The following is a 12,474-nucleotide window of genomic DNA, read 5'->3' on the forward strand; positions in this document are numbered from 1 at the left end:
TTGAAATCAATCAGGAGCTTATTCACAATATTTTTAGAAAGGAATTTGATGCGGATTTCGAAGCAGAATCTGCGGGAAAACAGAGCTCGACGAGTCAGTGAGCCAAGTGAAACTATGACTAACAGGACGAGCAAATAAGATAGATCTCTGTGTCATGTGTGTGCCTCCGCTGCGCACAATGATACATGGGGACCCGGCCGCTGACTGATTGATAGTAGTCATTGGAGGGCGATCATCATTCGGTTCTTCTGCCTCTCGAGGGCTCATGACTCAGGTGGGCTGTAAGGCAGAAAATGAGGCAGCCCAGCAAATAAGCCGCGGGCCAGAATTCTGGCCAACCTACTGCGCCCTATCTGCCTGTGCCGAAAAAGCAATACAACATGTCAGGAGCTATGGAGGGGCTCGTCCTTGATATTACACAATGCTAAGGCCCCAAGTCGTGTGAGGGGATTCTCAGACCACAGGCTGTATACAGAACGTTAATAATAAACGCGTCTGTTACACCATGGAGAAGGCGCCCCCTGAAGAAGTGTGGACGAAACGTGCGCTGGGGTGGAGGGACACAGCATAGCTTCACACATGCGAGTAATTGTTTAGGAGTTTGCTCTATTTCAATCATATTACCATATATTGGGCACAGTATTATTGCGCTTTCTTGGCATAGCAATGTATGGGCTATGGACTTGCCAGGCTCTATGCACATATGTGATTTGGGTGTGCATTAATCTTTTATACAGCAGTTATCTTTTATTGCAATAAATTTGGTCTTATACATATATAGATTGAAATGTTGATAATTTCATTTATTGTGCTGTATTATTTGTGTGTTTAAAGGGGTCTTTAGCCTTATATTGTGTCTCTCGACGGAGGTTACCTTTTTGTGTTATTATTTTGCTATTTATTTTTTGTTTTTAATAATGGACAGTAAAATGACATTTTAAATATATTTTTTCTGAAGTTGTGCTTTTTCTGTTCACCCCCTATGGATGTCATGGTGTAACAGACGGGTTTATTACTATGGTATGTATGGCACATATGAAAATTTGTCTTGCATCATATATTATGTATACAGAATGTGCTCAGGTTATACTCACCTGCAAAACACATGCTCACAGCCTCCCAAACACACGGGCTCCTTTAATAATGACAAACTGTAAAAAACAAAAACAAAGATGTGTTAATATGGTGCTGCATACCCAGCTCTGCTATTCCAAGATACCATCAACGAAGCAAACACAATGGACTGCTGGACAGCCGAAGCCGCAGCGTTACAGCCGCCCTCCACAGCGGCGTCGCTAAAGCTCATTTTCACTCTTTTGCTGTAATTGCTACAAAAGGGAGAAAACACATTCATTTGCCAATTTGCGGAGCTTCTTGACAACCTACTTGACAAAACACATCTGACACTCTCAGCCCCTCGCCATCAATTTTCATTTGTCCGCATTGTGCTGGAGTGAATTTAGTAAGAAAAGCTGCCGATCCAATTACTGCCTTGCATACGGTATTACGCAACGGTTAACCATTTCAGCGCAAAAAGGGATAATTAATAACCGAGCTGACGGGCAGAATAGCACATGTGAACGTTATTGCAATGGCGGACGTGCTACACCAAAGCCTCATTTCCTTCCAGATTACATTCACGGGGGTTGTCCTAGCTTATAAAAAGAGCATCAGTGGACAAAAAATGTAACACTCACCTTACTAATCCCCTGTTCTCCACTTACCAGGCTCCAGTGATGATGTGATGTACTAATACATGACCACTGCAGCCAATCACTGACTACAGACGTGATGACACCACTGAGGTCACTGCTCTGGACAGTGACAACATTGATGAGTCTGGAGGGCAGTGGTATGGAGAGATCACCCTTTAGGTGACTGTAAAGAAATATTAGCCGCTGGAGGGTGGCACTATCCCTTTAAGGGTAAGGCCACAAGTCTCTACCTTGGGTCAGCCGGTGATCAATCGTTTTCCGATATCTACCTGAAACGGATTCTCTGCGTTACCGTAAAAAATATGTAGCAAGTAATCACGCGGATTGGTCGCAGATTTTTCAGTAGAAATGCTGCACTGTGAAAGGTGAAATCCACTGCATAAACTCATGTGCTGCCAAGTGTAAAGTGAATCCGTCAGCAGGTTTCTGTTATGTAATCAGAGAGCAGCATGATGCACAAACAGTGCCCGGTTCCAGTTGTGAGCTCTTGCTGGTCTGCTCGCGGTCATGTTGGTACAATGACTGATTTCTCAGCTGGAGATCCAGCAGTGCTCAAATGCTGAACCCTGTATAACCCCACCCACGTCACTGATTGGCAGCTTTCTGCGCACACTGTACATTGTCAGCAAGCTGTCAACCAGTGGTGGGGGTGGGGTAACAGAGCAGTTGACTAGGAGGCATTAGGCACCTAACCCTGTAGTGATAATATCCTGCTGAGAAAACATTAATTTTATTGAAACAGCCTAGTAAGTGACATAGCTGGAATCAGTGCCTCAGCCACTACATCATGCTGCTCTCAGATTACATTGCTAAAACTTGCAAATGGATTGCCTTAAAATGACAATTTATGCTATGGATTTTCTCCAAAGCCTCTATGAGAGGTTATAAAATCTAAACCACATTGCTAGTATTGCAATACACAGTCATTTTATCACATTCACTATCAGGGCAGAAAATCCATATATTATATCCACAAAATGTGAACCCTGTTCACATTGGGTCTCTCTTCTGGTCTAATGTATGCTGACATACAGGTCTGGCGCGTGGTAAAAGGACACGGTGGATTGTGCCGTCCTGATGTGGATTGAGGGCACTGAACAGTCACATACTGAGATCCTTACATGCACAAAGGTACAAAAGCAGAAGCAAAACCGTGCCGATTCACGGATTATCCATCCACGTGTTGTCGAGATTTGTGGCTAGAGACTAGCTTTTAACATGTGGCTTTATCGTAGAAAAATCTGTAACAAAAATGCAGTTCTTCAATCCTTCTGACTTAATTAAACTAGCACTCCACACAAAATCGGGAAATAATTGTGTTGGGGAAAAAAAAAATTCTCAATCAAACTGGTGCCAGCGGCCGCACCATCATGGTAGCATAATTTGGAAGGCGATAGATGCTACTGCGCAGGCGCCACCACTATTTTACTAGAGAAAAAACAAAATTGCCTCCATCAAGATGGCGCCAGTGGAGCCTGTGCAGTAGCACCTATCGCGCTCTGCAGGAGCGGCCGCCGGCGCCATTTTGATTGAGAATTTATATGACAAAAGCAAATTAAAATATGGATATTATAGATCCGATCATGCTACAGCGCAGGCATGATGAATGTAATATTTATCTTTTTTCAAACAATAAGAGGAACAGTATGTAAAATAGGGGACAGGTCAGTGAGGGGTCAGTGAGCGGTCATAAGCCCATACACATGAATATGTAAGCAGAGGACCACAAAGACCCCACACACACACAGGCCGCCCCGGAGAACCAGACTCTCAGAAACTGAAAAAGATTGAACAACCACAAGACGGATTTCATCAACCAAAGTATCACAGTATAATGGCGCCAACCTGACACTGTCTGTAGGTCACTGAGCACAATCCTGCTGACAGGTTCCCTTTAAAGGGGATGTCCTGGTTTTTCATGAAAGCCTGCAGTCTGTGACTCCTCATACAGCCAGCGTCGAGAATGAGCGGTCATGTGACCAGAACGTGACATGCACACTCCCAGCCGCCTCCCGTGCGGAGTGAGGACACACGTCTAGTCTGAATGTGGCTGGGAGAGTGCATATCACATACTTGTGGTCACACTACCGGCAGCAGAGAATCCTCCCAGCGTGCAGTACGAGGACTCAAGTCTCTAGCCACACAGTGATGGTGGACGAAGAATAAACCAGGACAAGCCCTGTAAATAGATTTATTTTCCTTTTATAAACCCACCAGAAGGATCAGATCTAAGCCTGTAATAGTGCTTGGGTTTACGATCTTTACCAAGGGCGCGTCATTAGGCTGCTCTGCGTTATTAACCTGCGAGCGACCCCCCCCCAGTTACCGGGCATCACAGGGAGGTAGAAGCCGCTGCTATAGTAACCTGCTGGGATCAGAACTGGGGCGAGAGATCATCCTAGATTCAGCCAGTGGTTAAAGGGAATCTGTCAGCAGGTATTTGGGGTGTAATCTGAGAGGAGCCTGATGTAGGGGCACAGACAGATTCCAAGGATGTATCACTTACAGAGCTGCTTGCTGCAGTTTTGATAAACTCACTGATTTTAGGGGGAAAATCCAAAAGGGTTTATGGGAGATTATGCCCCTGTGTAAAGGTGACAAACGTATTTCGAAAAAAAAAAAATGCCTTTCCCCACATCACACGCATTGAAATAATGGATTTTCTGCCTAATCACCATGGAGACCTGACCTCAGGGCTGGAATCACACACAGCGTCTTCTGCTGGGGAGCGCCGCCTTATACCGGAGAGGCCTAGAACCCGGGTCATGTGACCCTGTGCACCTGCTCACGTGACCACATGAGCCCCGCCCCCTCATTAGTATGCAGCTGTAACCCCGCCCACAGCGTGCCTGTGTAGAAGCGGCCCCGCCGCGCCGGTGCTTACCACACAGAGCAGCGCAGCCTTCCCTCCAGTTCCAGCAACGCCGTCCGTGTCCGACTCCAGTCCGGTAAATGCTTCTTCATGGCAGTGGTGTCTGCAGGTCGGTTGCCCGAGCGCACATTTAATGGCATGCCAGCGGGAAGACTGCGCGCAGCCCAGATCAGCCGGCAAGCACTGTGGCCAGAAGAGAGACCCGGGCGGGAACTCAAAAATGGCGCCAGAGAATGGAGGCGCGGCCGGGAGTGCAGCTCCAGCCTCTGATGTGGAGGGCGCAGTATGCATCACATGGGGGGGGGAAACGCTGCAACCAATCAGAGGCTTTATTATTAGTGTGTGACGATGATAGCGCAGCTCTGATTGGCTGGCTGCGCGCTCCATATATAGCAGCTGCCGGAGTTGTCTCCTGGTCACAGAAGACCGTTGCTGTCCACAGGGCGGCGGGCGTGTGAGGTGCAGCGCTACATGGCGCCGGGATGGGCCTTTCTTCACGAGTTTTGCACAGATAGCTTTGTTCTTTTACTACTTTTTTCACTTTTGTCTCTGCCAGTGTTACACTGCACACAGTCATGGTGTATCCGGTAAACGTGGCTGGTATCTGAGAGGGGGCAGCCCATTACTATCAACACGTCTTCCATCTGCCCTGTTACAGCATTGACAAAAGTAGTGTGACCCCCTCATCTTAATAATTTTATTTCTAGAACACCAACCTATTCTGCAGCACTTCACATTCTAGAGGGTGTTATGTGTCTGCTTCCTGCCTCTGCACAGGAGGAATCCCGAGCCTTGCCTTCTGCGGTCTCCCATTCTGTTCCTGCTGCAGAAGAGGCTGCTCAACAAAGGCGTTGATCCCAGCGTCTCGCTCAGGCTACTGCTGTCAGGTTGGTGGCTGCTCCTGCCACCTCTGGTTCAGCTTTAGCAATCTGCACTATCCAGCAGCAAGCAGCTCCAGAGGCTGTCTCTTTTGCAGCCTACTGAGCATGCCTGTGGGACGGCCTCTCATTGGAGGTCACATGCTCCGGTCCTCCAGCAGCTCGGATTGGACCGTCAGGAAGGACGCTGCTATAAAAGCTTTGCATGGCCGCTCGGCAATGCGCTACTATAGACTCATTGTATTTTGTGTGAGTGATGATGGATGCATGAATCTGGTGACTGACTAAGGCTGGTTTCACATTAGCGCTTTTTAAGCGCACGCACGGCCGGGGGTAGCTCCGCCCCTGAGCCGGCGTGCCCGCCCCTTGCTTGTAGCGCTGCCTCCTAGCGGACAGCGGCACCTGCGATCGGCGCACCCTATCTTTAGCATAGGGTGCGCAGATCGTGCGCTAGTTGCGCTTTGACTTGCGCTGCGCACTTTTGACGGTGCGCGCCAAAATCCGAAAAGTTCGATTTTGGAGCGCACGGCGCACCGTCAAAGGTGTGCAGCGCAAGTCAAAGCGCAACTAGCGCACGGCCTGCGCACGATCTGCGCACTCTATGCTAAAGATAGGGGGCGCCGCTGTCCGCTAGGAGGCGGCGCTACAAGCAAGGGGCGGGCACGCAGGGCAGAGAGCCGGCTCGGGGGCGGAGCTACCCCCGGCCGTGCGTGTGCTTAAAAAGCGCTAATGTGAAACCACCCTTATTCTGACTCCCCTCCCTTGGATACACATGTTATAGGGCTATTAGGCCATGTACTCACGTAGATTATGGTCCTGTGGATTTGTAAAAATCTGCAGGTAAATTGTCAGGTCAAAGTGCTTGCAGTTTTCCTGCGGTTTCACAGTGCTGCAATGGAGAAGGTATGAAACCGCAGCAGAATTCACACAAAGAATTGACGTGTTGTAGATTTGAACCCGCAGCGTGTGCACAGCGTTTTTCAGTTTACCATTGAAAATAATGGTACTGTACAACGCACCTAAATCTGCTGTGGACCCGCAGAGCCTGAAATGCTGCGAATTAGCACTGTGTGCACGTAGCCTAAGGCTGTGTGCACACGCTGCGGTTCCGCAGCGGTTTTGGCCGCTGCGGACCCGCAGCAGTTTCTACTGCGGTGTACAGTACCATGATTCCCTATGGGAATCAAAAACCGCAATGCAGACGGTGCAGTTTTTTCCGCGCGGATTATCTGCGGTTTTCAATCCGCAGAAAGAATTGACATGTCAATTCTTTCTGCGGATTCTCCTGCGGTTTGCCATCTCCATTGAGGAGATGAAAAACCGCAGAGCAATCCGCAGGTAAAACCGCAGGTATTTTGACCTGCGGTTTCACCTGCAGATTTTACAAAATCCGCGCGGATGAATCCGCACCTAATCCGCAGCGTGTGCACACAGCCTTAGAGTCAGTGCCTACTAGTGGCTTTGTCTGCGCCACTGTGCTTCCAAGTCTCAGCACCATATGGTGCTGGGCACCTTTAGTACCGCACTTAGCAGCTGCATCCACCAATGCGACGCCGTGCACAAGTCTAGCGCTTTCTTCCCAAGTCTGGGTGGTTAGTGTCATCTGTCAGAGCGGTGCACTACATTTCATTCTAGCTCTAGTTGGTTCTGCAGTTGCGGCGTCGAGCTCTAGTCTAGAGGGACTCTAACCCTGGGTCCTTGGGGTGGTGCCCTTGACTACTCACTAGCGCTCACCTTGCTGAGCTCTGTGAGTGTTACAAGGCTCCGGCGTTTATTTTCTGCTGCTCTGTGCAGTAACAGAGTTCACCTCTGTACACATTGCGTGACGTTAACCCGCCTGTATTCTGTTAGTATATTGCCATACAGCGTCTGCCGTTACCGAGCAGCACGTAACATCTCTGCACGGTGGACCACGGGCTGCGAACGCACCTTGATTCCATCTCTTACTTGGTGTATTCTGCTATCCCTAACAGAGGGGACGTCTACAGACAATAAACATTACAGCATAATAATAAACACAGATCAAAACAGATACCAAGAGGCATGAGGGCCCTGCTCGCAAGCTTGAAATCTATAAGGAAGAATGGGAGACACGAAAGGTGGATAGTAACAATTGCTTTTATTGTTCAGACCAGCCATAGTGTAAGAATCGGTTGTTCCTGTTGCTGCATGAATCAGTTAACAGTCTAAATATGTAACAGTACAGACACAGAGGGCTATTAAATACATAAGGCATGTGAGAACATGATGTGAGGAGCCTGGTTATGGTAAAAAATTTTGAATGGGCCACACAGGGATAGTTAGGTTAATGCGTTGAGAAGGTAGGCCAGTCTGAACAAATGCGTTTTTAAGGCTGGTTTCACATTAGCGCTTTTTAAGCGCACGCACGGCCGGGGGTTGCTCCGCCCCCGAGCCGGCTCTCTGCCCGGCGTGCCCGCCCCTTGCTTGTAGCGCCGCCTCCTAGCGCACAGCGGCGCCTGCGATCGGCGCACCCTATCTTTAGCATAGGGTGCGCAGATCGTGCGCAGGCCGTGCGCTAGTTGCGCTTTGACCTGCGCTGCGCACTATTGACGGTGCGCCGTGCGCGCCAAAATCCGAAAAGTTTGATTTTGGCGCGCACGGCGCACCGTCAAAAGTGCGCAGCGCAGGTCAAAGCGCAACTAGCGCACGGCCTGCGCACGATCTGCGCACCCTATGCTAAAGATGGGGTGCGCCGATCGCAGGCACCGCTGTGCGCTAGGAGGCGGCGCTACAAGCAAGGGGCGGGCACGCCGGGCAGAGAGCCGGCTCGGGGGCGGAGCTACCCCCGGCCGTGCGTGCGCTTAAAAAGCGCTAATGTGAAACCAGCCTTAGGCATGCTTAAAACTAGGGATTGGGGATTAATCGTATTAACCTGGGTAGTGCATTCCAAAGAATTGATGCAGCACGTGAAAAGTCTTAGAGACATGAGTGGGAGGTTCTGATTATTGAGGATGTTAACCTCAGGTCATTAGCAGAACGGAGGGCACGGGTAGGGTAGTAGGCTGAGACGAGGGAGGAGATGTAGGGTGGTGCTGAGCGATGGCGTGCTTTGTGGGCGAGGGTAATAAGATTATACCGAATTCTGGAGTGGATGGGTAACCAGTGTAAGGACTGGCACAAGGTGGAGGCAGCGGTATAACGATTGGTGAGGAATATGATTCTGGCTGCAGCATTCAGGACAGATTGGAGAGGGGAGATTTTGGTAAGAGGGAGATCGATAAAAATATACAAATTTGTCAAACATTTCACCCATCATATTCCACCCTTGACAAAGCACTTTGACCAGATACTGGGGTATTTTCCTAGTTTTAAAGTAGTTTGTTTCTGGGCTTTTGCTTTCTCTTGTTTCTACATAGGCATATGCCTAGCTATCATATTTATCTAATACCTTGTTTAGTTTATCTGTAGCTGTACAAATGTTCTGCTGTTTGTAATCAATATAATAAGAGCAATGTATGGGTTGTCTTGCTTATCCTTTCTTCAGGAGCACATCGCTCGCTGGCCCCAAGCCACTTGCTTTACTTCCCAAGACAATTTAGGCTGTCAACATGGTGACCAAGTGGAGGCTACTTTACCTCTACAGCATGGAGGAAGTGCAGTGATAACAAATCCAGAAATCTGGCTAGTTTCAGTTCAGCGCAAGCCAGGACTGTGGAGTCGGAATCGGTGCTCATTTTGGTGGAGTTGGAGTCGGTATAAAATGGACCGACTCCGACTCCTAAAATATATAATAAATTGGGTACAGTAGTTCAATGCAGAATATGCTGAATATTTTTTCATAGGAATTTGGGAAAGTTATGAAATGTCCCATAAATGACTGTTCTATTCCTGATCTAAGGCTACATTCACACACAGCGTTTTTCCTGCGTTTTTTGAGGATACGTTTTTCAGTTGCAAAAGCAGATCAGCTTTTTAAAAAACCGCATCACCTGAAAGGTTTTTGAGCTCATAGATAATGTTTTCAATAGCAAAAGCAGAGCAGATTTCTAATCTATCTATATATCCATTTATCCATATCTGTCTATCCATATCATATCTATACCAAAAAGAATGAAAGCCGGATAGCACACAGACTAACACTCCTTTTTTTTTTTTTTTTTTTTTTTTTTAGCAACAGTCAGGTACACCTCATAGCTGCCCAAAAGGACGCCCAGGACAGGCATTGCTCGTCTTCAGTAACATCAACTGATAGTTGGAATAAATAGACATCACCACATCTTCTTAAGGTGAAGGCTTTATTTTCAAGTGTAGGGGTGTGAAGTATGAGGTTCAGCAGCTGAGGTGTGCAGTATGAAATTCTGCGGAACAGTATGAGATTCTGCCCCCCCCCCCCAGGTTTGGTCCTGGCTACACCCATAGTGTGAATGTAGCCTGAGGATCTAGGCTTTATCTTAGCTGAGATAAGTCATAGTGTGTGTATGTGTATATATATATTACACACAGTACAGACCAAAAGTTTGGACACACCTTCTCAATCAACGCGTTTTCTTTATTTTCATGACTATGAAAATTGTAGATTCACTCTGAAGGCATCAAAACTATGAATTAACACGTGGAATTATATAATTAAGAAAAAAGTGTGAAACAACTGAAAATACTGTGTCTTATATTCTAGGTTCTGCAAAGTAGCCACCTTTTGCTTTGATTTCTGCTTTGCACACTCTTGTCATTCTCTTGATGAGCTTCAAGAGGTAGTCACCGGAAATGGTTTTCACTTCACAGGTGTGCCCTGTCAGGTTTAATAAGTGGGGTTTCTTGCCTTATAAATGTGGTTGGGACCATCAGTTGTGTTGTGCAGAAGTCTGGTGGATACACAGCTGATAGTCCTACTGAATAGACTGTTAGCTGCTTTTTTTCCATTCTACATGACGGCACCACGAGAGAGGGGATCCGCCCTACGAGGACAGGAAACCTTCAAGATAAAAAGGGCGGCTCCTCTCTCCGCATCAGTTGGTTTCCTGTCCTCGATGGGGAACCCTCAAGATGAAAACCTCTTGATGGAAGAAAGAAGAGGATGCCTGGGTCGGGTGATTACTGGCAGGCACCGGTCTGCTACACCCGTCACCAGGTACCGGTAGTCGCCTCGGGGGCCATATATTCCTATGCCCCCCCTGAGCGAGAGCATGGCCACAGCCGGGCACATACCCAGGCGAACGGAGGCAAGGAGGTCCAGGGAGGCCACTGATAGTGTCCCTCCCTGTTGACATATAGTGGCCATGCAGCCCGGGAGGCACATCAGTGCCCGGGCAGAAGAGCTCCTCGGAGGCCACAGATTGTGTACCCTCCCTGTGAGCACCAGACACCGGACCCCGCAGCGGAGGTCGTTCCGCACATACCTGCGCCAGAGCAGGGAGATGGGGTCCACCATGCAGGTAAGAGGTGTCCGGGGGTCCCGAAATGCAGACGCTCACTCGGCCGGGCCGCACCGGGAGGCGCGCGCACTGAGAGCGCGCATCATGGCCGACGAACCGGAAGTGGTGCGGCGACCCGGAAGTAGAGCGGCGCGCACGACACCACGGGGCCTGGGAGAAGCAGAAGGTGTGCACGGTCCCGGGAGGGGCACGGAGCACGCATGCGCGCGCACGCACGTCCACACAGAGGCGCGGCAGGTGCAAGACCAGTTGGTCTAAAAAAAAAAAAAAAGACTGCTCTCATTTGGCTCCTGCTAGGAAGCTGGGGGCTGCTATTTAAACCGGTAGTGGCTGGCGTCACTACACCATTACATGGTCAGGTGTGACTGCTCTCAGCACAGGATAGCAGCAGACATATACGGCAGGATGGAGAGCCCCTCGCCAGAGCATATACAACCACGCCAGGAAGCGAAGGAAAGGCGGTCAAGCTTACACGAAAAGAGCCAGACACGCCGCAGCAGCAGTGGAAGCCGCTCGGGCAGCGCACGGGCGGATCGTCAACGCAAGAAGGAGGGGTCGCTAGTCTCCTTAGGAGACAGTGAGAAGACCAGTCAGCCTCCAGATCCGGTACCCGTTTTGTGAAAGCGTCCGAGTGGTGAGTGAACTACGAGAAAGTCCAGTACTCTAATGTCTGTTCTCTTTCTCTTGTCTCCTCTCTTCCCTCTCCTCCCTCTCTTACATACATTGGCGGGGTGGAGTATAGAAAGTCCCTAAGAAAAGTAGGGGAAAATCTAAGAATAAAGAATGTGCTTTATGCAAAAGTCCCGTAGGAACAGCCTGGAATAAAAAGTTATGCCAGGAGTGTATTAACAAAACAATAGCGGAGGAGACTCCCTCATTCTCGGATAGTCTGAGGTCCCTAATTCAAACAGAGGTTTGTAAGTCAGTAAGTGCATTACAATCTGCGGACGCAGATAGGAAAACTAGGGGTAGATCCAGCCCCTCAGGGGTCTCTCAAGAAGACTATACAGGATCAGAGGAGGACTCAGATAAAACGCACTATTCAGATAGTAGCTCAGATGGGGAAGATACGTTCCCAGTAGAATCTACGGATGAACTTATTAAAGCAATCAGATCTACCATGGGGCTGGTAGAGGAGCGAGCAAAAAGGACAGCCCAAGAACTCATGTTCAGTGGACTACAAAAGAAAAAGCGTAAGACCTTCCCTATTAATGAGCAAATAGAAGAGCTCATAAAACGCGAATGGGAAAAACCAGAGAAAAAGTCCCAGATATCTAATTCTCTGAAGAGGAGGTATCCCTTTGAGGAAGAGGCATCCTCATCCTGGGATAGGGCTCCCAAAATCGATGTAGCGATATCAAAAGCCGCCAGGAAAACCTCCCTACCCTTTGAGGATCTGGGGTTTCTGAAAGAACCGCTGGACCGGAAGACTGACAATTGCCTTAAGACAGCCTGGGAAACCTCGGCTGGGGCGCTAAGACCGGCTATCTCAGCTACGTGTGTGGCTAGGTCTCTAAAGATATGGGTAGACAACTTGGAGGATCAACTAGAACGTGGAGTTCCCAGAGAGTCAATTCTGGAAGCATTACCGGCTATTAGAGCGGCGGCAGACTTTC

At 48.8% G+C, this 12,474-nt stretch overlaps 1 protein-coding gene across 3 annotated transcripts in view; it reads right to left on the reverse strand.

The window, feature by feature from the left end:
- Positions 1-4,901, reverse strand: part of BARD1 (BRCA1 associated RING domain 1) — a 74,688-nt gene extending 69,787 nt beyond the window's left edge. Inside the window, exons 1-2 of one of the 3 annotated variants that reach the window (XM_073553221.1) lie at positions 4,600-4,901; positions 1,095-1,151 (exon numbers count right to left, since the gene is read on the reverse strand). In XM_073553221.1, the coding sequence (XP_073409322.1) occupies positions 1,095-1,151; positions 4,600-4,727 (185 nt within the window). In that variant the 5' untranslated portion in view covers positions 4,728-4,901. Of the gene's footprint in view, positions 1-1,094; positions 1,152-4,390; positions 4,498-4,599 lie in introns of those variants that run through there. The other 2 variants (XM_073553223.1, XM_073553222.1) reach the window with 2 other exon arrangements.
- Between the last annotated feature and the right edge of the window lie 7,573 nt (positions 4,902-12,474).

The sequence above is a fragment of the Dendrobates tinctorius genome, unplaced genomic scaffold (genome assembly GCF_039654945.1).
Source record: "Dendrobates tinctorius isolate UK_male_01 unplaced genomic scaffold, ASM3965494v1 ptg000199l, whole genome shotgun sequence".
NCBI lineage: Eukaryota > Metazoa > Chordata > Amphibia > Anura > Dendrobatidae > Dendrobates > Dendrobates tinctorius.